The sequence below is a fragment of the Lingula anatina genome, chromosome 3, assembly GCF_051362555.1.
Source record: "Lingula anatina isolate TDL-2025a chromosome 3, LinAna3.0, whole genome shotgun sequence".
NCBI classification, from domain to species: Eukaryota; Metazoa; Brachiopoda; class Lingulata; order Lingulida; family Lingulidae; genus Lingula; species Lingula anatina.
In genome coordinates, this window is record NC_141769.1 from 14,940,034 (window position 1) to 14,967,053 (window position 27,020).

At 35.3% G+C, this 27,020-nt stretch overlaps 4 protein-coding genes across 5 annotated transcripts in view; 3 read left to right on the forward strand and 1 right to left on the reverse strand.

Moving 5' to 3' along the window:
* LOC106181304 (uncharacterized) overlaps window positions 1–10,925 on the reverse strand; it is a 28,359-nt gene extending 17,434 nt beyond the window's left edge. For both annotated transcript variants that reach the window (XM_013565636.3, XM_013565637.3), the window contains exons 1-2: window positions 10,636–10,925; window positions 9,029–9,114 (exon numbers count right to left, since the gene is read on the reverse strand). In XM_013565636.3, the coding sequence (XP_013421090.2) occupies window positions 9,029–9,114; window positions 10,636–10,741 (192 nt within the window). In that variant the 5' untranslated portion in view covers window positions 10,742–10,925. The remainder of the gene's footprint in view (window positions 1–9,028; window positions 9,115–10,635) is intronic.
* A 30-nt stretch (window positions 10,926–10,955) lies between these two features.
* LOC106181303 (lysosome membrane protein 2-like) lies at window positions 10,956–20,094 on the forward strand. Its single transcript, XM_013565635.3, has 13 exons — window positions 10,956–11,236; window positions 12,155–12,315; window positions 12,814–12,955; window positions 13,276–13,491; window positions 13,723–13,814; window positions 14,163–14,212; window positions 14,468–14,537; window positions 16,200–16,381; window positions 17,085–17,203; window positions 17,358–17,431; window positions 17,637–17,691; window positions 18,101–18,259; window positions 18,776–20,094. The coding sequence occupies exons 1-13, from the start codon at window positions 11,117–11,119 to the stop codon at window positions 18,878–18,880; spliced, it is 1,545 nt and encodes a 514-aa protein (XP_013421089.2). The 5' UTR covers window positions 10,956–11,116; the 3' UTR covers window positions 18,881–20,094.
* Window positions 20,095–20,561: 467 nt separating this feature from the next.
* On the forward strand, window positions 20,562–22,960 carry LOC106181279 (NTF2-related export protein 2). The gene is made up of 4 exons (XM_013565607.2): window positions 20,562–20,708; window positions 21,500–21,586; window positions 21,920–22,064; window positions 22,282–22,960. Exons 1-4 carry the CDS (start codon window positions 20,691–20,693, stop codon window positions 22,458–22,460), a joined length of 429 nt encoding a protein of 142 aa, XP_013421061.2. The 5' UTR covers window positions 20,562–20,690; the 3' UTR covers window positions 22,461–22,960.
* Window positions 22,961–23,129: 169 nt separating this feature from the next.
* Window positions 23,130–26,563, forward strand: LOC106181277 (sulfotransferase 1C2-like). Its single transcript, XM_013565606.3, has 5 exons — window positions 23,130–23,470; window positions 24,704–25,015; window positions 25,135–25,232; window positions 25,708–25,879; window positions 26,377–26,563. The coding sequence occupies exons 1-5, from the start codon at window positions 23,305–23,307 to the stop codon at window positions 26,496–26,498; spliced, it is 870 nt and encodes a 289-aa protein (XP_013421060.2). The 5' UTR covers window positions 23,130–23,304; the 3' UTR covers window positions 26,499–26,563.
* Window positions 26,564–27,020: the final 457 nt, after the last annotated feature.

Here is a 27,020-nt window from a genome sequence, read left to right on the forward strand (position 1 = left end):
CCCGATTCAGCTGATATATTCTAGGTAATATCATGGATGAAGGTTGTAAAAAAACCGACAATTCTGAAAATGTAGCTTGCAATTTCTCATCACATTTGGACCATATGCAATAAAAGTGTCTAAATGAAGACTAAAAATCCTGAAATCAGGCATAATCCTGAAAACTTTCACCCATGTAATATTCATTTGAAAATACATCACCAACAGTAACACATTCAGCTTATAACCATGAACTGTAACCGGATAAGAAATTAACAAATAGATGAAAAACAAACAACTCAGAAGCAGTTGTGAACAATGCTTCTGATCCCTCCCTGTTACTGAGTAAACACATTATTTGTTTTCTCAGTTACAGGATGATACATAAAGCAGTGGTTGTCTCCAGATGACAAATCAACAAGAGGCAGGAAAGTATAGAAAATTGTGTCATGTGCAGCAGTATGGACCTTAAACCCCCTTTACGCTGGATGCCGTCCTTTCTGCGTTTTTTGTGCAACTAAAAAACTGCCATCCCTGTGGTCATAGAAAGGAGGCACAAGATCGCTTTGGTTGCAAGATGAATGCTCAATGATCAACCAGTTGTAAGCACTTAAATTATTTCTTTTTACTCTCAAGTGGGGCTGTAAGGACGCCATCTAGTGTAAAGGAGGCTTTACCTCCAGCTCTGCCAGATCTGCTTAACCACCAGGTGTGATGGTGTGCATTACCAATGTTCCATACACTGGATAACTTTAGAGCCCATACACAATGGAACTATATACTAGAATGAAAGTTTAATTGGAGACGGGTCCTTGGGCACAACCCACTGGTTTAACACTTTGACAAGCGACCTGATATATATTTTTGTGTTTCAGCTAACAATGGCTAATTATAAAATCATGTGAAAATAGTGGTAAAACTATCTGGTATACTAGCACATTCTTGCTAGATCTAGGAGTCATGTAGCCCTGTTTATGCTGATGGTTCAAACATTATGATTTCTGTGAAATCGTTATTAGTAAGTTACACTGCTGTTATCCAAAAATTGAACAGATTTAATTGAAAGAAGCAATGAATTAATTTGCAGTCTTTTTTTCCTGGTACCAGTATTCAATAATTTCGAAAACTCGGCTGAAGGCCACCTAACTGGATAATGATCACATGGAGCCTCTCTTGTGAAGTTAATCAATATCAGTCTGAGTAGACAAAGACTATATAAACTGTCAGAGCATGCAATGCATTGTGTGTATCATCAGGTTTAATTGCCATTACCATGGCTTCTGGTATCTTAATACTTAGCAGAGACAATGAGAGAAGGAAGTTAAGTAACTGAAAGACATTAAGGCCATGTGGATCATCCAAAGAGACTGTTTGTGCGGCCATATTTGTCATTGCTGTAACAATAGGTTTTTACAATCTTAACGCCTTTTCATACACTGAAGCACATGAGTAAACAATTGTTTGTGGTTAATTGCTTGTTAACATTGGAGTGACAATGTGGATATCTTACATTTTTCATTATGATTGTGCTTTCAGTAGGAATGATTAATAAACTGATTAAATAATGATTGAAATGATCCCACCTCATACAAAGAACACATTACATTCTACATTCCAATGCTTGAATAAAATATCATTATGTAACATTTAATGTGTAGCTACTACATATTTCTAGTGCAGCATCAAATAAAACTGTAAGGGCAGTTCTATTACTGCATCCCATCCAACCATCTGCAAGTGGCTCTCATTACTAATAATTCCTCATAGAAAAGGATTCTTCTCCGGAAAATCAATGTTTTGTCTGTGGCACATGCCCATGGCAAGGAAGTAACAGTAAATCTTGGGAAAAGAAACACTTTGCTTTTCTGGCAAACAGTTCAAGAAAACAACTACATTTTGAACAAGAAAACAAGAATGATTATTGGGTTCTGCAGCACAAGGAAACAGCTGCAGATGCTTAATGTGTCGATATATAGCATGCAATCTAGTAGTATGTCTCATCATATCATCTAAGTGTTATCAGATGAACAAAAGAACACAGCTGTCTGTCTAAGAGTTACTGTTGCCAAAGGGAAGCAATAATGTACCACGTTTAAAGATAACCACATACTAAATGTCTGCAACCCAAGGAATGTTGCATTAAATGGAAGTTTTTTTTTTTTTTTTTGGTTACAATTCATTCATTGTCAAAAAATAAATTGAATAATTCCATGAATCTTTATTGCACTTATCTGTCATTCTATATAAAAGTACACTTACAGCACTTTGCATGTACATAAGTGAATTATTAAACACATTCAAAAACAGATTCACACATTTATTAAATCCTAAAGTGAACAAAATTAAAAAGAAATCAGTTACTGCTATCAAATGCTAACTCTCTATTTTATACTGTACCATTAGTAACTGCACCAGTAATCAAACCCTACATGTACATATGATGGCAATATGAAGCCAATCGGATTTTCCATCTTAGTAAGGAATAAACCACTGCTTCCCAGATTCAGACTTAACCTCGATTTCACACCATGGACCTCCCCCCCTCCCCCCCCAATCCCCTCCAGGTTGCAACAAAAGTAAAATTATAGTTTGGATGATACAAAGCCCACATGGCCAAAGATATTTACCACTTGACAAATAGATCATAAGATCACTTATAAAAAAACTTATTTCTGGGTGGCACAAAGGTCAGATCATTTCTGCCAAAGTGTAAATCTCCTGTTGAAATTTAGAACTGTCAATATATGTTTTACACTAACATACTCAAAGTACTTCAATATACAAATATGCATTTGTTGGATTCTGCTTCCAAGCTCCATTTTTACAAAAAGTATTAGCTTATGTTTCCTAGACCAGAGAAATAAACTTATCAAAACTTGCACGTTTACATAAACAAACTTATTAATTCTGTTTCTGGACACACCAAGTCCTTCACTGGCTCTTAATCTTCATAACTTGACATGATAACATACTTGACCTTGCTCGTGGCATGTCAAAAAGGAGAAGTTGCTGAGATATCCAGTGGGCACAAAGCTCTGTGACATCATTTGAAACATCTCCCTCTGTTTGTGCTCTGGGTTAACCCTGAGCTAATCCACAAGACCAAATATCAAGAGTAAACAATGAAGGCTAATGTGTTAAAATCAAACAAGGTCAAGCATTATTGTGTTCCAAAAAATTCACAAACATGCAAGTTCTTGTCTTGTGCACGTGGAAGGAATATTCTTGTGCTCTGGTTCAAAAGGTGAAAAAGTGTGACAAAAAACAAATCACATTTCAAAACCCTTTTTGGGCAGATTTTGGCAATAATGTTCCTAGGTATAGTTATTAGCAAAGCTGAGCAACATTATTACTTGTAGATCTATATTGGACAGCCCTCTTCCCCACCCACATCCACTTACAACCATATTACTTATACAATCTAGATACCCCTCCCCCCCCCACCCACCCATCCCACACACTCCCCATAATCTGTAGTAATTAATTGCAACCTTCAGTATCAATGCGCATATTATATCTTAAATAATAATAATAGATTAACCTTATTTTATTGAGCAATATAAAACTGCAAGCATTATACAAGAAATTATCACAACCTCATACTTTCATTAATGCACATTGAACAGCTGCAGTGTTCACCAGTGACAGCCTGGCTGAACCACCTGATAGGAAACTAGCTCTTTGTTCAGCTGCAGGGCCAACATACTAGTAGTTACAATATTTCATACACCTAACATAAAAGCAGAGATAAGGGGTTGAATCCTGACACTATTTATAATGTCAGAGTAGCATTTAACCACCCACTCCTTTCCATTTTTTTTTTTTTTTTTGATCTTCAGCAATGCAGGACTTCAGCCATGTCAGTATCAGGTTGTTTATTAGATAAGCTATCTAACCTCCCCCTCACCATAATATATCACCACCCACCCTTAAATTATTGGAGTTAAATGGTACAATAATGAGGGGCATGAATAATACCAAAATAACATACACATTTTTTTCCATCACTGGCTTATTACATTAAAGAACGCACTTCCCTAGGAGATAACAGCAAATAAAATTTTTACCCAGTCCAATGTTTTAAAAGAAGAGCATTTAAGTACAAAATGCTTGTCATAACTAAAAGATAAATTATCTATCAACTATCTTTTTGGTGTTGGGATATGTGAGTGCATAAATCCATACAATTCTTAGTACCTGCATTTTGTACCTGGCTGATCATATTTCTTGTAAGTTATGTAGAACTCAATAAAACTGATGCTAATCTGAAGTGATAAAAACACATGTATGGGAAACTGTGAATCAAGCACTCACAATCTTTAACCAGAGAGCCACAGATCATATAGTGGGATATATTTTTTATGGTAATAATCTGTGGCCAACATGAGAAATATTGTTGTTTAAATATCACTTTGGTAATAACATTCACTCATACGCCCTCTGAGAATAAACACCATGAAATGTGTCAAATATTGGTATACATATTTGTTTCAGATGTTTGCAACTTTAAATAAATTTTTAACCCTTTTAGAGGAACAAACACTAACAGCAATAAAACATGTAAGGTTCAAATCCCAAAAAGTATAAAAAGATGAAGTAAATTGTCTGCAATGGCATCATATGTAGGAGAGGACAGCAGGAGCTTTAAGTCATCAAGTACCTTTACATACTTGAGATCAATTGCATTCAGAACGGGTGTACCTAAACCAAATCACAGTCTTGTTGACAGTAGTCGAACAACCATGTCACATATATGCCCCCCCTCCTCCTTCCTACAACTGTGTGTTTTGGTATTAATCATTTGGTTCAATGATGCTGTCAGTTCAGCTTCATTTTAGCATTTACTAGTAAGTTAGACCAGTTTTTAATGCTCCTTCAGACCATCCTCACAGATGAGTCAGGTAAATCACCCATCTGTATCTTGCTCAAAACAACCCATTATCAGACAGTCCATTATCCTTTGTGCTGTTTGTACATCACTTTTGTTAGATGGTCATACTAGAAATAAACAAATGAAACTAAAAGCCAGTTAGACTGAGGATAATAAAGGGTGGGGGGTATCTGGGCCCAGTCCAAATTTAAGCCTAAGGCAAAATATATTCTAATTTGGCGAGAAATGTAAAATATTTTACTAATCATTTTTATCTGATCGGTCTAAAGCCATCCATCAGTTTGGCTAAAATAAATCTTATCCAAGAGTGAGTGTGTGTGTGCAGTACATCTTTCAAGCTGAACTTATGTCTTTAGGCATAGAGGAAGTTTTCAGTTTTTCACAGGGCTTTCAATAAATTTTGGAAGAAAGTATGTAGGTATGTACCTGGCATTTGTGATCAAAATAAATCCCACAGCCACAGAGACCATGGAAGGCTCACTACTTACTATCACTGAAACCTGACATTAGCAGATGAAATTCTCCTTGACTAAGACTGGGTTCCCAACTTCCCATACTAAGATCGATCCATCTTGATCGACCTAATTCCCTGGGGATTCACATTAAATTGCTATCAGCTCAAGAGGCTTAAATGTCTGTCACGCCTACCGAATCAGCTAGGGGTAAAGATAATTACCCCCTAACAGCTTTACTAGGCGTGACAGACATTTAAGCCGGTTAGTTTGATAGCAATTTAGTGAGACTCCCCAAGGAGATGGATAGATCCAAATATCTGTGGAAATGGTCCTTTAGTTTCTTATTATATTTATATACATATTTATAGGAAGTAAGCACATTTCCTCACAGTCCTCAGCAACCACTAAGACTTTGCCCCAGCACTCAACACAAACATAGTTTGATTGGCCTATAAAGCTTTGCACTACTAAGCCTTTTCTCAAATGAAAGTGTTCACATCTAAATTTGAGGACACAAAGTTTTTTTTTAACCAAACTGGCATTACTCATTAGTACCCATGTCCCTGTTTGGACTTCAGCATTCATTGTTTGGGTTTAGAAAAAAAATAGTGAATTCAGCATCAGACTGTCTCCACTTTGTCATTTAGTTTTTCATGTGATCAGTCTTTCCAGCACAGTGCACCAAATCAACAGCACATAAAATCATCATACTGCATAAGAACACTTTAACAAGTTCAGAAGTGATACCAAGCTGATATTTAATAATTACAGAAAAGTTTAAATATGGGTTTTGTTGGGTTTTGAAAGTGATGGTGAGGAATTTTTGGCAGGAGTTTTTATAACTTTGTCAAACAATACGGGCACCTTGGCAGTTATTCAGTTTAAATGTCAATCTGCTACCTTTCAACTATATTTCCAGTCTTACACGTACAGACACAATATATGTAGCTTGCCAAATAAAATTTCATATTCATATCCCCTCATGCCAGCATGCACACATTTTACCACAAAGTCTGAAATTGGCCATTTTACAATTTCCTGCAGTGCATACAAGAGATGCAGAGTTCCTCTAGGGCAAACTATTATTCAGGACAGCATCACCTTACATAAATCTAGGGTCCAAAGACTATGTGCTCATGCCAAACATACATGTAAATAGCAAGGGTAGAATTAAACGAAGAAATCAGCTGGTTAAATTATAACTTCGCTAACTCTAACTGGAAATTCATCAAACTTAAGATTTTTAAATCATGATATCCACTTTCATTCAACTCATTTCTTTTCATAACAACAATTATGCCCAAAAATTAGATAGATCTTATTTCTTACATATATATTTTCAAGAACCCTCAATATTGACATTACCTGGCCCTGAATGAAAGGGTCATGGCATGGACCTTATCTTATCAACAGCACTACTCACTGTACATAAACATGTAATCCTATCTCAGGACTGTAAGTGCAACCAAATACTGTACTCTATGACCTACCACAAACGTTAATTTGAAACAAATAAGTGAATTTATAACAGTTTTCAGTTTTTCACTATGAGACATCCCCCTCCCCTGCCCAATTAACTATAGACTTATGAAGTCCAATGGAGAATAGGACCTGAATATATTCCATTCTGATCATATACATCTTATAAGGCTTTCTAGGGGCAAGTGCTAGTATGGTTAACATCTTAAATATGTGCTATATTTCATTTCTCTCCGAGCTAATGTATGGTATCAGGAAGATGTTAAATATAGCATGATACCAGTGTGCCAGATGGAATGCAAATTAATCAATCAGGAGGAGTTGGTCATTTCTGTAGGGTGAAGCCTAAACATTTTCGCTGCAATAGCTATTTCATGGATTTACCTAGAGTGCATTTCTCTACTTTAAGATATAAAAGCCATAGCAATGGGAATGATATCATTCACCACATCCAATACTGTATAATGAGAAATTCCATTTGTTAATACTTATAATATCAATTTTACTCATAAAATTCATCTCAGAGGACCAATACAAATGCATCGTTAGATCCAAGCTACTGAAGGAACTTCCCAGCTAGATTTCCAAGTCTGACAAGCCATGTACTAATAGTCAATGTATCAGCCTAAAGGTTGTTTGAACAGAAAACAGCATGCTTTCAGTGCACCATTGGACAACATACATCACATCTGCAAACTATGTAAATACTGTCTCATAGTAGACGCAGGAGAAAAAACAGTGCACACCCTCTACAGGCATAAGCTGTTATGGACCTATTCATTTAATAATGGAATCAGTATTGAGGTCCTAAAAAGATTTATGTAAGACCCTAGAATGCCTAATGGACCATTCCCAGACCCTATCATACCAACTAAAGATTGATCTATCTCCAAGGGGATTCTCACTAAATAGCAAACAACTTAAGCAGCTTAGATGTCAGTCATGCCAACTGGAGCTAGGGAGTAATTAATTACCATTGAGCAGCTTCAGTAGGAGTGCCAGACATATATGTGGCTTAAGTTGAAAGCAACTGAGCGAGAAACCCCTCAGAGAAGGATTGATCCTGATAGATCGATCTAGGTATAGGAACCCAGTCTAAGAAGGTGTAATCTAATGCCCTAGGATGTGCACAACAACTTAACAACAGGTGATAAATTGAACCTGTAACACATTTGGTATGGTTCTTATCTGTCTAATTAAGTTCACTACCTGACATTAACACTATTTACTTAGTTTGTTAAATCACACACTTGACAGAGGGCTCTAGAAAACACAGTGCAAAAGGTTGTCAACATTTCTGCATCTCTCCCTATACAAAAGAAGAAGGATATATCTTAACGTCTCTGGTAGTTTCCATTCCTTATACAGTGTATCACATTGTATGCATTGCTTTTTTTATTCAAACTGGACTACTTTAACAATTAGAGAATGATTGCTGCTAAACAAGTATATGTGTGGGAGTAAATTTCTACATCAAGTCAATGTCACCGCTGATAACCATTTTAACACTCGAATGTGCCACTAACTTCCTTTCTAGTAGTTGTAAAACTATTACCATTGAAGATGGCACACCTTTCATACAATGAAAAGAGAAGATTGTGAGTTTCAGGTTGTGATGACCAAAAAAAAAAAAGGGTTAAAATCACAAAAAGAAGCTATTTATTTGTCAAGTTTGTTCTACTAATTCTCTCTGTGTGCTGTTAAACTGGCAAAACCCTATGTCACACCCTCGGCAGAAGTCAGTTAGCAATGGCCATCTGACCAAAGTTCAATCTGCACCTGGTATTATATTATATTATAAAGGTATGCACTTTTTTGCTGTCTTTGGTCAATATCATGTATATGCCTAACTGCTGTTACAGATTCATGCCAAACCTTGTATAAATAACTAAATCACATCTACCACAAAAGAGGTAACATTCAGTGCTTGAAATAACTGCTGGCCAAAAACCACAGATTTTCCAGCCACAGATTTTCCAGTGGGACCCGTTTAATATGCATCATATTGGCCCAAAGGTATAATATCATATTATGCCCAAATGTGCCACACCTTTGACTTTGTGTCAAATAACTAAGTTTTTTCCCCCAAGTAAAGTATAATTATTCAATATGATCAATATATGTTGGGAACAGCAACAGTTCTTAAATTGTTAATAATACTTGAAATTTATTGTCCCAGTTGACCAGTAAAAAAATAAAAGTATCTTACACTGTTATTACTTACCTGTATGGCAACCAGGACTGGCGTTCCTACTAGTATAGCATCCAGTAATGTGTGGCGTAACCATCTCCCAAATGGACCTAGTTTATCTGAAAATAATCATAATTATCTTAAAAGGCTTATCAATGCAATTTCTGCTCTGCTTATGATTACATTTTCTTCTTGCTTTTTTGATAAAAGCCATGAAAATAAAAAGACAGTATGACTAGGAATAGACAAAAAGGGCAAAGAGATTTCGTGGTCCAAAGATATTCAACACTCTCAAGATGTATGGGTCTTCTGTATATGTATAGCCTTGACTTGCATCTTGGCTATAATTGTGTTTGCTTGCTTATGTTACTAGTACAGCCTTCATGCTGAATCACATAAATAATACACTATTTTCATATAAGAAGTTAAAAAGGACAATTAAAAAAAGTCATTTGATCATCAAAGTCCTTTCATAAAGGGTCAATACACGAACCCTTGGTGAATCTTGTTAAGTCTCCTAAAAGTGAAATTCTATTTTACCATGCAATAAATTTAGCTTTTAAAATGAGAAAACAAAAACAAAAACAGTGACTAACAACATCAACCACTGCAAGATTACTAATCATGCCACATTACTAATGTGGCAATAATTTTCAATATCATAACAAAAGTAAAAGAGAAAATTCAATTGATTAGTTGAATTTTGCTCTGGTTTAAAAAAAATCCCTTTCATCTTTTCCCGTCATTCTCATCCCTGCCCATAAATTTTTAATGACCGTGTCTCTTTCTACTGACGCATAAAAAATGTACTAGTAAATACACTTTCTATACATGTTTCTCTTCTTAATTCATCATTACATAATAATAATAATTACAATTATAATCATAAACACTGCAGCATCAAATTGATAATATACTGACAGGTACCAAGACTATGCTATCCACTATGAAATGTCCAGATAAAACAGCTGCCATCTTAATCTGTCACAACGTCATGTGCAAAGTGCAATCAAATAAAAAAAATTACAAATATTTATGCGAAGTCAATTATGTTGAGCATTTAAAGCCGCTGGGGAAAGCTCATTGTTAAAATGACTCTACGGCACTGACTCATTAATGAAGTACCCAGCCCACAAATATTCAAATTACTCCCAACTCCCTTCGAAAGTACTGTAAAACATTTGTTTTTAGAATTATCAACATGACTAGATTAAATAAGTCAAGTTAAATAATGCACACTAGGGTCAATAGTGACGGCTGCACAGTGGCAGTAGCAACGTATGAATAATAAGTACTATTATATCACGTTCAATGAAGCGTAATGAAGGAACACATTCACAGTCGAATTATTGAATTGAAATCGTCGCCGTTAGAAATGGGCCATTCAATGTTTACTACCCTTTACTCAAGACGAGATTTGTTTCACCTCAGGCAATCCCTAAAAGTCGCTGGCCTGCCGGTTGATTCGGTTGTTTTTAACTGTCACAACAGCTAAACTCAAATAAGTCTGATTATATATAATGATAGATTACACTGGACATGGGCGCTGAAGTTTCAGACCGGAGAAACTGAAGGCTGGTTTACTACGGTGTTTCAAGTGAAAATATTTAAACTGTTTCAATTATCATAAAGTTACTTACCTATAGGAGCTGGGTATACACCATTAAATCTCCTCCGCTGCATTGGGACCGAGCTATCTGATTTTTTCCGCCCCTCATGCTCGGCCCCGTCTTCGTTCATCTCCATGTTTCCGACAGCTAATTTTCGTCGATTAGTTTCGAACAAACTCTGACAAAGATTCTCATATGTAACCTTTTAAGGGTAATGACAAACTTCTATACACACTCCGTTTCGCATAAACACTAGCAGATTGTTCAAAAGTATGAGTGGGTCATTTCCTATTTCATGAGAAGTGAAAAAATTTAACGAAATTTGCCGGTCTGCTGCAGCGTGACTAACTCTGTAAGGCCAAAGGTCAGTAAAACGAGGTCGGTGAATCATGTGATTTCGTGGGGGTTAGGAATATTCGTCTGCTTTATGCAATAATGTGACCGCTTGATACAGCGTTATCTACCCAATGACACTCAATACGTCCTCGGATATACTGATAGAAGAAGAAGGATGGCCTTTTCTGCTGTCTGTAAGCTATGGACGTTTGCTATAATAGGACTGGTACTTCTCGGGATTGGAATCGGTTCAATATTTGTCATCAATTCAGTGATCCGCGATGAAATAAACAAGGTACTTTTTAATATCAGACTGTCAGTGTCACTGTCACGAGTTAAAATCTTGGAAAGTGCATGCTTCTTGTGGTGGTATGATCTTTGAAACCTGGGATTTTGGCATGGTAGTCCGAGCAAAAGGACTAATGGAATAATGGGAATAATGGAAATGTACATTACTAGTACATATGTACCTTCCCTGGTACCTAAAAGTTACATGTACAAGTTACATGCAAAGTTTTAAGTTACCATGTAAAAGGCCGTATGTTATTAATTCATGCAGTTTGCTCCCAAACTTTCCAAACCAGTTTATTTGAATAGCAGAGACAAAAATCAAAGTCGCTATTAATTTTGATGAACATAAGAAATTAAAGATTTATATTGTGGGGGAATACTGCTAAAGTACCCAAACTTATTTAATTGATAAATATTTGAAGTTTGATTTTTAATGATTCGCTGAATGACTTTGATCAATTGTTGCAATTTATTTACTGATTTTTCTGTGATCAATCTGAAATGAACTTGGCTCTCATTATATTTAATGGGCTTGAAGTTTCTTGTAAAAATTAACAGCTAAAATTATTGCCAAACTGATTTATTTGAAAAGCAGAGACATTGATTAAATACCATTATAATAATTATGAATGATCTAAAAAGGTAAATAACTTAAATATTATCAGCATATGTTAACAATGATTTAGAGTTTTTATTGGATAAAATTCAATTATCCATTAGTATTATCTTTCATTACTTTCTAAGATGGAGCATTATACAGAGTACTTTCCTTTTCTCTTCTACTTAAATACAGACCAAAATACATAAAATCTCAAATTACCAGTGCCCAGATGCTTCACTTCTAAGTATAGTTGACAGTTAGTGATTGGTAATGAATAAGTAAACGATTCCTAAAACTGATCACATTTATTACTGTTTTCAGCAAGTGGTTTTGACTGCAGATTCAGAAACCTACAGTGCCTGGGTTAATCCTCCAGCAGAAGTTTACCTCCAGTTCTGGGTTTTCCATGTGGAGAATCCATATGAGATTGTTCACCGTGGGGACAAACCAGCTTTGAAAGAGAAAGGCCCCTACTCATACAGGTTCATAGTCACTTAAGTAAAACTAATTAGCTTAAAATAATTTACAGTAAATATATGGTATCTGTCTGATATTTTTAAACATCTTGTTTTTTATGTCTCAGCAGAGTCTAAGACTGACTACCATTAATATCTATAGGAAAATGTATTCATTTGTGTTGACTGTAGTACTATCCAAATGGTAGTACAAAAATGAACCACTTTTTATTGTTTTGGTGTTTCGACTAATATTTTATGTTTAACATGTACATTATATTCTTGCTGTACATGGCAGAAGGCCTGTTTTATGGATTTGGCAATTAAGCATGCATTTGAAGTTTTCTTGTTTTACAATTTTGTTCATTTCACACTTTCACGGTTGTATTTAATGGTGTGTTAAACATTTATGTATATATCTAATGTATGCAAGATACAGCCATTATTTTGAGCATGTTGTCTTACACAGTGAATTAAGTAGCCAATGTATTTAATTTACATTTTATGTAAAATATTTTCATTTAGGGAAGTAAAAACAAAAGAGGATGTGAAATTCCATGATAATGGCACAGTGACATACAGAGAAACAAGGACTATGTATTTTGATCCAGACACGTCTAGAGGAAGTCAAGATGAAGTGCTGACAGTTGTTAACCTTCCATATGTTGTAGGTTGACCAAGATGAAGAAAGAAACATGTTTTCATTTTGCTCTGCTTAAAATCTTTTGATGAGTAGTTGCTTTCCTTTATATTTACTTTGAGTGCAACATTCAAGTTTTTACTTCTAAATTATTATTTAAAAAAATGTTGTGTAATGGATTAGTTGCTTTCCACTTACACAATTAGGGCTATGTTTTTTTCCTAATTTCTACGCAATTTTTGGTAGCTTTTAAAGTACCATCACGGACTTGTGTGTGTCATTTATTGTTTTGTTATTGTTTATGTTTGAACTTTAAGTCAGGTACATAATAATTACATCTCTTTCAGACGGTAGCCACCCTGCTCAGGTTTGAGTATGACATTATCAAGGATTTGGTCCAGGACATCTTAAAAGCTACCAATGAGACACTGTTCATAAAGCTGTCTCCAAGGCAGCTGATTTGGGGCTATGAAGATACTCTTCTTAAAGATATAAAAATGGGATTGAAAAAATATTTCAATTTCACTCTTCCTTTAGATGATACCATAGGTTTGTTTTATAAGGTAGGATTTTCCCTTAGTCAAATTCTGGACTTATTTGAAGTAGCATTGGTTTTTATGTTGAATTTCTGACAGTTCATTTATGTAAACTTTATTCTTGGTTATGGATTCATGAATACAGTAAATGAATATAGCATGCATATAAATGCATACTGAAAGTAATTAATTTTCTTAATACAGATTGTTAATGTTTAGTATAACTGTGCCTGTAGTTTGATTCATTTCTTTTTTTAGCAAAATGGATCTGATGATGGAGTTTATAATATCTACACTGGAAAAACGGATCCTTCTTTATTTAATACTATCAATTTATGGAATTATTCAAGGTAGGTATTGCATGATTGAGTTGTCCATTTTGTCATTTTCCATTTAAATGTCTAAAGTGACCCATAGTATCTCAGGAAATAAGTTACATCAGTTGTTTGTAAATGGAGTTGCTCATATTTTGTCAATATATACATCTTCTCTCTCTATGGTGCCATGTGATTCAGATGTTGGCTGTTACACTGTATCTCCATCTGCCTTGTTCTACTTCATGTGGCAATATATAATATATACATATCACCGGTTGCCCTGATCACTTCAAGACTACTTATGTTAAGAACATCTGTCTTATGCTTTTTGTATAATTGTAAGAAAGTAGCAGAGTATGTGTTGAATATTATTTCTTGTAGTGTTTTGGACTATTGGACCACACCTGAAGCTAATGCAATAAATGGAACAGGTGAGATTTTATCTTTGATATGTATGATACATACAAAGATAACTGTAAATGCATGACATTGAGAACATTTCTAACTGCATGGATTTTTATTTTACTCTAGTAATGAGCTCTGAGTTAGCCAAAACAGTGAACCAGTAGCTGTAGTTTAGCCTGTAGATTTTAGAAAAGGTTGAAAATCAGTGCTATCAGTGATATCAGTGCTATTTATAGTTTAGAGAAGTAACAATTAACCTTTTGCAACCTGGTGTTTTTCAGATGGAACATTTTTTCACCCTTTTATTACTAAAGATGAAACTCTTGAACTGTTTTCAACAGACATATGCAGGTGAGATTTAGTTCACACAAAAAATATCTGTGGAGAAGGTTTTGGCTTATTTTGAAATGTATGAAAACAGAAAAAGAAAGAAAGAAAATGCTAGGAAGTGGGCACCATACATTGAGATTAACATAAACCCTCACCCAGCAAACTAAGGCGTCATTCACAATGAATTTCGAAAAGCTGGTGATTGTACAAGAAAGTTGGAAACAAGGGGAGGCATGTTTAAGTCTGTTAAAGGGACAATAACTCTTCGTATGAGATCTATATTTCACAGTAAAACCATTGTGAACAACTCATAGAAATATAATATATTCTGTTTTACCACAAAAACGGCAGTTATAGCTATTATTCTGATATCTGAGCTTGTCTTTACACCACGTGACCTCCATTGATGGCTATACTATGTTATAATCTCTTAAGAGATTATAACAAAAGAAAAAAAAGCTTTTTAGAAAAAAAAACAGGGACTAACTTTGAATGTAAAAATGGATTCATCAACCATTGGTAAGTATGGGAAAATTGTTGTTTACTCCAGGAAATTCATATTTTGGCCAATACAAAGAGTTATTTTCCCTTTAACCTGATGGCATTTAGCGAGGGTCCCTGTAGAGTTAGTGAGCATTAGATAGGTTGACAAAATTCAGTGTGAACAGTCCCTAAAATTGTTCTTAATCTAACTCCAAGTAGAAGATGGTTTCAGTTATGCACTTTTTGATCATATGTGAGAGAAGGCTGACCAATTTTAAAAAGGGAGGGGGGCATTAAATTTTTTTGTAATGGGGGCTGTGAAATCAATCTGCTTCACTACAGATTTGAATCAGCCTTAGAATTATTTTAGTTAATATAACCTATTGGTCACTGGGACAGGTTACTGGGTATATGAGCACTTAGTGCCTTGTCATGGGGTGCAGAAGTGATACACATATCTTATTTGTAAGATGAGATAAGACATAGGGTGACTTCAGTGTACAGGTCTTATGCTTTTATCAATGGGTAAATAAAGAAACTTTGGTACTGAATATAATACAACTATGCTTTAAGTTTGATATCTTGGTGTAGGGATTTATACATTAGTTAATACTGAGTTGTCTTCTAACTGCTTTTGTATTGTCTTTCTTTAAGTTGAATTATTAATTCTGGAACTTTCATTTATTCACAGGCCCGTAGCCAGCAATTTCAAAGGGGGGGGGTCTTTTTCTGAAAAAGTGGACCTTTTACCTTATAATCCCTATGTACCAAGGTCAAATTTTACCCAGAGTGGACCTTTTTCCAGCAAAAGGGGGGGGTTCTTTCGAACCCCCCGAACCCCCCCTGGCTACGGGCCTGATTCAACTACCGGGTACCTGTAGCAGTTATACATGGATAACCGGGGTTGTGTTAAAAAAAAACCTCTTGTTTAGAAATACAGGGGACTTAGTGTGGTACAGTTTCTGTTTTATGTACTAAATAAGTTAAGGGAATGATGCATTTAGGAAGAAGGCCTAGGGCCAAAAGCTTGGATAGGATATGACATCTTTTTAGTAGTCCTTCATAGATGCATCATTATGATAACTTATTTCATAAAGATATATACAGTGCTTTGATATGAATCTTCTATGTATTATGTACTAGTATGCTAATGTGCTGCAGATTTTTTAAAGAAGTTATTTTAGATAAATATTTTTTCAGATCTATAGGTGCTATATATGAGCAAGAAATGACTGTCCTTGGGATCAACACTTACAGATTTGTAGTGCCTAAACAAATATTACAGGACTACATACACTACCCACCAAATATTGGCTTTTGTACACCAGATGTGTCAAGGTGTCTGGGTGCAGGACTATTGAATGCTACTGTATGCAAACAAGGTGGGTACAGTGTAGCTTTTTTTAATGGCATGTATTACTTTGAGTCTGTTACCCACTGCAGTCTCAGCATATTTGTTTGTTTTTTTCTTTTTTGTAACATCAGTTGATAGTGATTACATTGTACCAGCCAGCAAGATATTATATACAGTAGTTTGACTATACCCATTGTGGTATCACTTGGTTAGCTGGTTATCTTGGTACAATTACTTTGAAAGCTAAACATCCCAGAAGCGCAGGTTGAATCTTGTCTGATCAGACTACTAAAGACTTCTGTAAAATCAGACATTTGGGCTGTGATGAGGTGATCAGACTCCAGCGATGCTCTGTTGCATTTCAGGCACTTGTTGATCAACCAGTTTATCTGTTGGTGCTGACTGGTTTGCTTTCTGTTCTGTAATAGCCAACTTCCCTCGATCCTTACTGAAACATATTACCATAATAATTATGGATTGTCATGATGTATACTCGTGCCATATTTGCAGAGAACTGGTATTTCTTTTGTCTTCTAAAAAGAAGTTGGTGGGTAGGAAAAAGCAAAAGGATTTCTTTTGGTGCACACTAAATTTAACCGGGCAGCCCTCATCATTGAGTTAACAAGAGTGATACAAAGTTTGTAAATATGACTTCTCTTCATTTCATCTGATGTCTTCACGTGAATAAACAGTCCTGATTCACCTTCTCAAAATTCACCTTCCCTTTTCAGGCCAGCCTGCCATTGTATCACTACCTCATTTTTACCAAGGTGACCAGTCTCTTGTCGATGCATTCGACGGCTTACATCCGACCAAAGACGTCCATCAAACATTCCTTGATGTAGAGCCTGTAAGTTTTAATTATTATAAATTATTATTATTATTTTAAATAGTGATTAAGCACACATAAAGCTTACTATCAGTATCTGGCATTACTTCCAGATTGTAATGAAAAAGGGTAACAATCCATCACTGTAAGTAAGTAATTGTTGTATTTATTTTAGTACACTGGTGCACTGTTGCGTGCTTCAAAGCGACTTCAGGTTAACATATGGCTACAAAAAATATCAAGGTTTACGTAAGTTCAATTCATCTTTTCAGTTTCTGATACCACCAGAATACATGAATGTCTCTGTAAAGACAGATAATGTGTTGGATGCAGTTAAATATTTTTTTCAACATAACAAAATCTTAACTACATTTGCATGACTTTTTCAACCGTAAACACATAGTATACAAAATAGAAAAGTGAATTATGCAAATTGTTTATTTCATATTTTTAGGGAAACAGATCACCTGCCTGATTTTCTACCATTCCCAGTAATGTGGTTGAATGAGGTTAGTTCTCATCAATTACATTAAAGATTATGAATGTTGTTGTTGGCAATTGATTAGTTGAAATATATTTAAACAGTTACTCTTTGAAAATAATAATTTTAGTAACTGTTCATATCTTACAAGATTAAAAGTATCCTTTAAGAGACTTTCAGCCATATCTTAAAGATTATGAATGTTGTTGTTGGCAATTGATTAGTTGAAATATTTTTAAACAGTTACTCTTTGAAAATAATAATTTTAGTAACTGTTCATATCTTGGACACACATTGTCAGATTTGTTTTCATAGCAAATGCTGAGTTTCATATTAAAGAGTCTTTTTATCCTGAATATCGTTTTTTCTTCACATCTTATTTTAGAAATCCACATGCTTCATTAAATATTTACCAGTTGGTTTTTTAATTCTTCTAGAGTGCCTTAGTTGAAGAATCTACAGCAGATGAGCTAAAAAGTCAGCTGTTAACAGTGATAAAAGTATCCCAAGGTGGGGAATATGCAGTTATAGCTATAGGGTCCATTATGGTCCTAGTGGTGATATGCATCGCTATCTTTAGGTGTCAGAGACAGCGGGTAAGATTTCACAATGGGAGGAAACTACTGATTTGCAGCATATTTAGGATTATGCCTGATTTCAGGCTTTTCAGTCTTCATTTTAACCTTTTTTCATATAACCTATATGTGATGAGAAATTGCAAACTACATTTTCAGTATTTTCAATTTTTTACAACCTTAACCCATGAATTACTCAAACTCAAAAATCCATTTATATGCATGTACATTGTTTGTATTTTTCTCACTGGCTCATTGTGGTGTAAAGAAAAATGGTAATCGATTTTGATAGATTTCTACATTGTTTGTTAGACTGAAGACAGGCAGGTTTAAAGCAGTAAGCCAATGGATGTTTTGTAAAAAAAAATAATCAGTAATTGTAGTCACCCAGAAATATTGACACATTTTAGATATTTCATGTGTTAACATTGACTTTTTATCTCTGTCCAAGGAGTAACAATAGTAGTAACATTCTCAAAGATAATGACACATTTTAGATATTCCATCTGTTAACATTGACTTTTTTCGCTGCCCTAGGATGACCAGCTTCTCCATAGTGTTAACACAGATGACAGGTCAGATTATGGAGCAGTTGGTTCTCGAGAGAACACATACAACAATGGACACAGCACTCAGATGTGACATTGGTGATGCAGATACTTGTTAATATATGGCTTTATTGGCACAAAAAATTGTACAGTTTCAACTGTTAGTAGTTTATAAGAGAAAAACAGTGAAAAGAAAAAAATGTGAAAAAAAATGAAACAATATTTTGTTTATTGCTCAGTTAACACACAGTATATCTTTCAAAAATCGCATCAGAACAAGGATATCCTTCCATCTCATATTTGATTTTGAGATATTGATGCTGTGATAGTCAAAGGTATTTGATCCAAAAGAAGGCAGTGTGGACTGGTGACAAGTTTTCACTGCTGTAATTCAAGGATAGGATGCTGCTGTGTTGCAAATCAATATTAAAGTTGTAATCAGTTGAATATTTTTACACCAGTCTGTTGTCTAAATCAGAGACATTGTATTTGTTTTCATACAGTAAAAGTTGCAACTTAAAATTCCCCCACCTGTGATTTCTCTTACTGTTACTTTTTAGTAGACTAAAAGTTAAGATGCCTATAATATGTATGATCTCTTGTGAAATTAATACTGCTGTCTCATTTGGAGATATTTTTTAATTTGTCATTAATTCATTTACCAGATAATCAGGTAATTTTACAGATTTTTTCAAACAAAATAGTTATAAAAATTTAACAACTTATCTAGAATCCCAATGCTCATGCAAAATAGATTATTGCTATGGTATGCATATCTGTGTCATTTATATTTGTACAACATGATTTAGTTTTTTCTTTTAATCTTTGCAATTTTTACTTTCACATGTCAGTAATGAAAATACATGTACTTAGTCTACTGTAGACTACATGTAGTAGACAAGGCATGAACATGGGTGGGTCTGGTATTGTGTTTACAGTATAACTGTATAGATATCAGCAAAGTATTTTTGTTTATAAAATATAGATTACAAAAAAAAGTCTTATGTATTTTGTAAGCACTGAACATTTAAGAATGCATTTTCAAGTGCTCTTAGAAAAAAAGTTGTATTAACAAAGATTTGATGATTATGCATTTTAGTAATCTTACCAGTATTTGCAGTCATTATCTTTGTATAGTGCAATTATAGTAATGTGCAAAAGTGAACAAAACTGAAGTGTTTGTATGTGTTTGAAATTTAACTATGTTAAAGAATACAGTTATTTTTTGGTCTAGGAAATGGGGCGAAGGAAAAATACAGTATGCAGAATAAGCATTTCCTTGATCAAAAATCTTCGGGATAGAACAAAGCAAGGACCAGTAATTTGGCATCCAGAAAAGGCCTGAGATTGTAGACTCTGAAAAGATACTGTTGATGTCTTCCTGTTAGTAGTGAGATATTTAATATACATTTTCAATTTAAATTTATTCCAGAACTTATTTATTAGTAGAAGCAAAGGAGAAATGAGTTTTCAAGATGCTATATATACATTCTACAACAGTATATCATTTGATAGCATTTTGTAACCAGGATATTAAATAAATATGTTTGAAGTTTTTTCTTGCTATTTTGAGCGAATTATTTTTTTATTCACAAAACAAATTGTCCCATTTCTAGTCTAAATTTTAGAAAACTGGAAAATACTTTGAAAGGCAACACCTTACTACCGAACTTTCTTTTTTTTTTACTTAAAAAAATATCGGTTTAGTTTGCGCAAAAAAAAGGTCTTAAAATGCATCACAGCTACACGAGTGAAGTTGACTGCATTTACACCTTTCGCCTTTATTGTTAACAATCCGGAGATTCTAATTCAACCATGCCTGGTGTGCTTCGAAGCTGTTCAAGGAGGTCTATATTTAGCAACACGTGGGGATTCCGCCAGCATCGTCACGTGACGTCGGCAAAATGGCGACCGATTTGCAGGTGAGCACGTCTTTGTGAATAACCCATTACTCTGACTTACTTCGATCAATTATTTGCTATATTCATATATATAAGAGGAAGTTAAACTCGTGCATCTTACCACAGGACCAATTTATGTAATTTGAATCAAGATAACGTTTCCAGTAGATCATTGAATGACTTGGAAAAGGAGACTACGAGGGAAATGTTGTTGAAGCAAGGGGGGGGGGGGGCATGGTTAAACACACTTTTAATGTACTTTTTATGTTGTGCTTGTTTTTCAAAAGGAAGCACTGTATATTGACATGTTCATGCATACAGTACATGTGAGTGACTAGAGCAAATCATTTTGTGTGAGTTGCTGGAGTCGTCCTCTACCTGTCTGTCCCACTCCCAACCCTCTCCCCTTCCAACCACATAATGCCCTCTCATCTCAAAATGTATAACACACGTTGCATATTAGGTACTCCGTACGTTTCAGATTGTATATTCTGCTGATAACTCCAAAATAAAGAAAATTTCATTCAAATTTATTTTTAAAAGAGGCACTAAAATAATTACTTGAAGCTCATAACAAAAAACACAAAACCAAAATTTAGAATATATTTTATGCTTTACATGAATCCAGAAATAAAAGTAATGGGGTAGTGAAAAAATGGACAGAAGGGCCCCATTACTTTTATTTCTGGATTCATTTAAAGTATTAGAATATATTCTAAATTTTGGCTGAAAAATTAAAAATTTAGCTGGTAGATTTTCAGCTTTATATTTACCAGATATACCTGACAGCATGTGGTTGTTTTAATTTTCAGGATCCAAAGTTCCGGATAGATCAGGCCAGCCAAGCAGGTCAGGAGTTCGCCAAGCTCTACTATGAAACGTTTGACAAAAGAAGGACGGTATGTGTGTTTTTGCAATGGATTTAAATGTAGTATCAGTATTTCCTTGTTTTGCCCTCATTACCTTTAGCTCTCTCTCTCTCTGTGTTTGTGTGTGTGTGTGTGTGTGTATGTGTGTATGTGTATTAATGGAAATTAAGATAGTGTGTCACATGCCCAGTCTGAACATTTGTCTCAAAATAACTCTTTTTACAAATTACATAACTAACCTTATTGTGGGTTTCATCTTTTACGGGGCATATTATACTGTACAGTTATCATATATCTTCATCATACATTATTTTCATCTCTCAATTTCTATTTTCTCTTAGAGTGCAATTTTCTTTCTTCCAGTTGCTGCCCAAACTGTACTTGGCCTCAGCTACTATGGTGTGGCAGGGGAACCCAGTTAGTGGGATGGATGCCATTGCCAAATTCCAGGAAAGCCTGCCTACTAGTGAGGTGTCCCTAGAATCAGTAGACTGCCAGCCTCTGCCAGGTATAATCACAATTATTAAATTTTCATAGAGTAGGTTTGGATGATAAATGGTCTCATGGATATTGTTGAAGAATGATGGTGTAGATAGCTTTTTTCTTAAAAGTTGCCTGTGATGTGTGTGTGTGTGTGTGTGTGTGTGTGTGTGTGATCGGAAATGCCATCACTGATCTTTTAACTATCACAGTGATATTTATTTGTGTTTTTTATTGGCTTCCAGATAGCGTAACTCAAGGGCAGACCAGTATCCTAGTTTCCACATGTGGAGCTGTAACATTTCATGGAAATCCTATCAGAACTTTTACCCAGAGTTTTATGTTGACTGTTCACAAGACTGATGAAAGCAAGGCTATCAGTTGGAAAATAGCCAGTGACTGCTTTAGGTTACAGGATTCTTGATGAGGAATAAATAATGTTAAGTTCCAAATTTGTTGAGACAATTGAAAGCACTTGAATTGTCCAGAATTAAGTCATTTTGAGATATTCAGTGGACATTGAAAGTGGCATGCACTTCTGACCGTTAGCTGTCATTTCTGTAAGGCTACTGGCTCATTTTTTTTTTTTTTTTTTTTTTTTTGCATCTGACCATAGAAAACATGCTGTTGATATCTTTTACACGTTATTGTTCGACTTGCCAGCCTTGGTAAAGTCAGTAAAACTTCCCAGTAACTAAAATTTAATAGGTTTTATTTGAAAATAAAATAGGCCACAGCTACATGTATTAGCTCTTCAGAAGTTGCTTTAAGAGCTACTGTAGTTTCTCAATATTCCAAATTCCTAAAATGCAAAGGAATTAGTTGAGATTTTATGGGAACACGTTTTATTAGTTATCCAGAATGTATATTGAGGAACAAAAGAATGCAAGTGCAAAAAGGTAACAATAAAGGAATTTGCTATCATTGGCTCTGCTTAATATTCCATTTCAATTACACTAGTACTAGTAGTACATGTTCCTTCAATTGTAGAGATACATTATTATAATTACTGAAATTAAACAATCAAAATAAAGTAGTTAGTTCTATATTGGTATATTTGGATTTTTAGTTATTAGATTCTCAATCACAGTTTGTAACATATTTAGTATTTGTTTTTTAAATTGTATTATGCTAGATGGTGTACCGCCAGTCTTTCGTATGTTCAAGTGACATGTGATAAGCCTTTATCGCTCCAAAAAGATCTATAAATAGCGAGATAACGTGAAGGTGACTGGAACTTGTAAGCAGTAATTCGTTTAACGGCAGACATGACTACTGTGTGCGTTGAAGACGCTAATGGGGATGCCATGACTTTGGTAGAATGGGGAGGAGTATATTTCCCCGCGTTTCCCGGTATAGTCCCTCGGCTAAACGCCATTGGGACACTGGAGTTCAGACCTGACGACATACTGCTGTGCACATATCCTAAATGCGGTAATGTTGCTTTTCAATAAGTAAATTAGTAATATTGATACCATACCATGTATACGGAGCGTGAGTGTATGTCTGTGTGCGTATACATTTAGCTATTAATTATTTACTGATTTTAAAGGTAGGGGACTACAAGTTTATGCGACCACAAAAAACCTCACGCGAGCCCAGACTGGGTTCCCATAGCTAGATCGATCTAACAGGATCGATCCATCTCCAAGGGGAATCACACTGAATTGCATTCAATTCAAGTGGCTTAGCTGTCTGGCACGCCTACTGAAGCTGCGTAACGATAATTAATTACCGCTTAGCAGCTTCAAGGCTTGACAGAAATCTAAGCCGCAATTTAGCGAGAACCCCCTCTGAGATAGATCAATCCACAGTGAGTACGATGGGGTCTGGGAATGGTCCCCTAGATTCAGGTCAACATCTGCTATGTAGAGCATTGATTTGATAAGCGTTATTACTTCCCTGGCCATTGCGTACTTGCTAGTGATAATAAAGAGAGGGAAAACGAGAGAAAGACCAGCGGTTTACAATATTTAAATTTGCTGTGGAAAAATAAATAAATTCTACATAAATTACATCAATAAGCAGAGTTAGATAAGTAGAAAATCGGATGTAAATAAAACACATTGAACTAAAATGTGAAATAAATAAGCAGGCTTATGCTATTGTCTCACCGGTGCCACACTCGCTAGTTTGACATGGTTTCTGAACCACTCTCCTCCAAACCACTTGATTTCTCGCTCGATGTTATGTTACGTTACGTCGTAAATATTTTAGCTTTGTCGGATTATCTCAATTTACCTGCTATCCCTGCATCATTTCAAACAAACTTGAGTCAATGGCACTGTTTGTCTAAGATTTTTGTCTCCATTATTTTGTTTTTGTTTAAACTATGAGCCATGCCCTAAAGCTGTAGTGAATAAATAGTCTGCTTTGTAATTTAGTTTTGAGGTACCCCTTTTCAGTGTACAGTCCTGAAAGTCCAACAGCAAGATCAACGAGAATAGGACCTACTAGCTACTCATCCTAACGAAACAGCCTATCGGTGTGTGTCATATTTTCGCAAATATATATAATATCTGATTATTGTTTTTATTTTTTAAATATTAGCATCAGTATATTTGCAAACATATAAAACTTTGATACCCGACCATCTCAATGACGATTCTCAGTAATACAAAACAGTAAAACTTTTAAGAACAACAGTATGCCTTGCTTCATTTCTAGGAACACAATGGTTAAATGGGATAGTCCAAATGCTCAAACAGAATGTAAGTGAACATTATGACGAAGTCAAGTATCTAGAAGCTTGTGACCAAGACGTCATAAACGACATGCCGTCACCAAGAATCTTGATTACACACATGCCGAAGAGATTGGTGCCACTGGATGCATGGAAGAAGAACATCAAGGTTATCATTGTCAGCAGAAACCCAAAAGATGTGGCCGCGTCCTTCTGTGCCTTTAAAAACGCTTGTAAGCTGTATGAATACAGTGGGACTTGGGACGGATTTTTCCCGCTTTTCTTGGAAGGAAAAGGTAAAGAAAATATGGATTGTCAAACTATTTTTCGAAAAAAAGAAATAAACTGAAACAGATCTGATGTGATTGATATGCAGATTTATTTATTTATTTATTTATTTATTTATTTATGATAGTTGCGGGAAGTTCATGGTTTGAGTACACCAAAGAATGGTTTGAGGCAGCCAGGGGCAATCCTAACTGCTTGTTTCTGACCTACGAAGACATGAAAAAAGTAAGTTTACAACTGGAACATCAAATACTGGACTTTGAATTATCAATACCTATATGACAAAAATAAGTCCTATTTTAACCTGTATATGAGCGATATACATTAGGAATACACGTGAATCAAGACATAATGTTTGGGCTTTAACCCATATTAATTGGTAACAGTAAAGGTCTCCACTGGGCCAGAATAAACCTCTCTTGAAAAATGCACTATTCAGGCAATCGCTTGTCTGGCAACAGTATTCCATCTGCCAGCCTTCCGATGGACAGTCTGCGTTCTGCCCTCGGCAACCAGTTGCCGACGCAATTTAAAACGATTCAGAGCCCGTGTTATTTTTTGTCGGGTGAACAATATGTATTTTATCATGAAAGTTAAAACAGTCTTTTAAAGGGTTGCATTATTTCAAAGTATTCATCACTATAATTCGACAGCAGTTTCCTTTCAGTGTAAACTCGACAAATATGTACTTTTTTTCTAGGATTTGCTGTCGGAAATAAAGAAAATAAACCGGTTCCTTGAATATGAAAGAACCGATCAATTCTTAGAAGAAGTGGCACAACAGTGCACCTTTGCCACCATGAAACGCGCAAAAGATGGCATAAAAAGAATCCAAGACATGTTTAAACCGGGAACATCATTCTTCAGAAAAGGTTTTTATTTGCTTCATATATTTATTAAAGGAGAGAGAGAGAGAGAGATTGAAACCCCACCAATTATTTGATTCAGTTTTGTCAGTTGATTTTTTGAAAGTATTCATGACCCATAGTTTCTTTTGTCAATAACTATAGAATATTTATTGTAAAAATGAAGTAATTTTTCTATTAATATCGAAAAAGTTTTTACTTTTAATATTTCGATTTCTTGCGGAACATCTTTATTAGGGAATGAGGCTATCCAGGTGAATAGCCTCTACTCAGGAGAGATTCTGCCCCTTCCCCCCCCCCTACACACACACACACACACACACACACACACAACGCACACACCCATTGTCTTAGGAAAGGGAGGTAGAGGCCAGGGAGGATGGCACCATCATTTCTGTTGAGAATGGCCCCTGTCTTCTTGATGTGGATGGCTTCCAGGCTTCCATGTAAATTTCTCTGGGTTCGGTCACTATCTCATGCTCTATCTACTGGTTCTATTTCAGGAGAAGTCGCAGACTGGAAGAACTGGTTTACAGTAGCGCAAAACGAACAGTTTGATGAACTATACAACCGAGAAATGGCCGATGCACCTCCGGAACTCAAGTCCAGAATAGTATTTGAATAATACCCTTAAAATTTCTTGGCCTTTCTCACACAGCCAGTGGGGAAAGCTGACTTTATTTTTTTTAATAATAAGGCATTACTTCCATGAAATTTTGTGAACAAATCTTCAAAGATAAATGTTTGTTTTTAACGTCTGGCTTTTGTGTTCGTCTATTTGCCCTAAAAATTCCCACAAAGCGAGAAATACCATAATTCATTTCTCCTTCGACGAATTCGTTATGCATATTATATATACAAGTGGCAGATTTAGAGAGGAGGGTGTCAGGGGGTTCCTGACCCCTCCTTCGATTTCTTAAAAAAATCACACCAAAGGTCGACTCTTGAAATAAGAATTTTGACTAGCTGAATCATAGTTCTATACCGTACGAAATGGCACCGTTCGCCCTCTAAAATACCAAATTTTCGGGGACCTTCAAGGGGGGGGGGGGTTACCATAAGTAATTTGCTCGTCAGAATCAAAATGGAATGACGTAGAAGCTCCAGCAACTTTTTCCATTTTATTTGTTTATATCAGCTACAGATA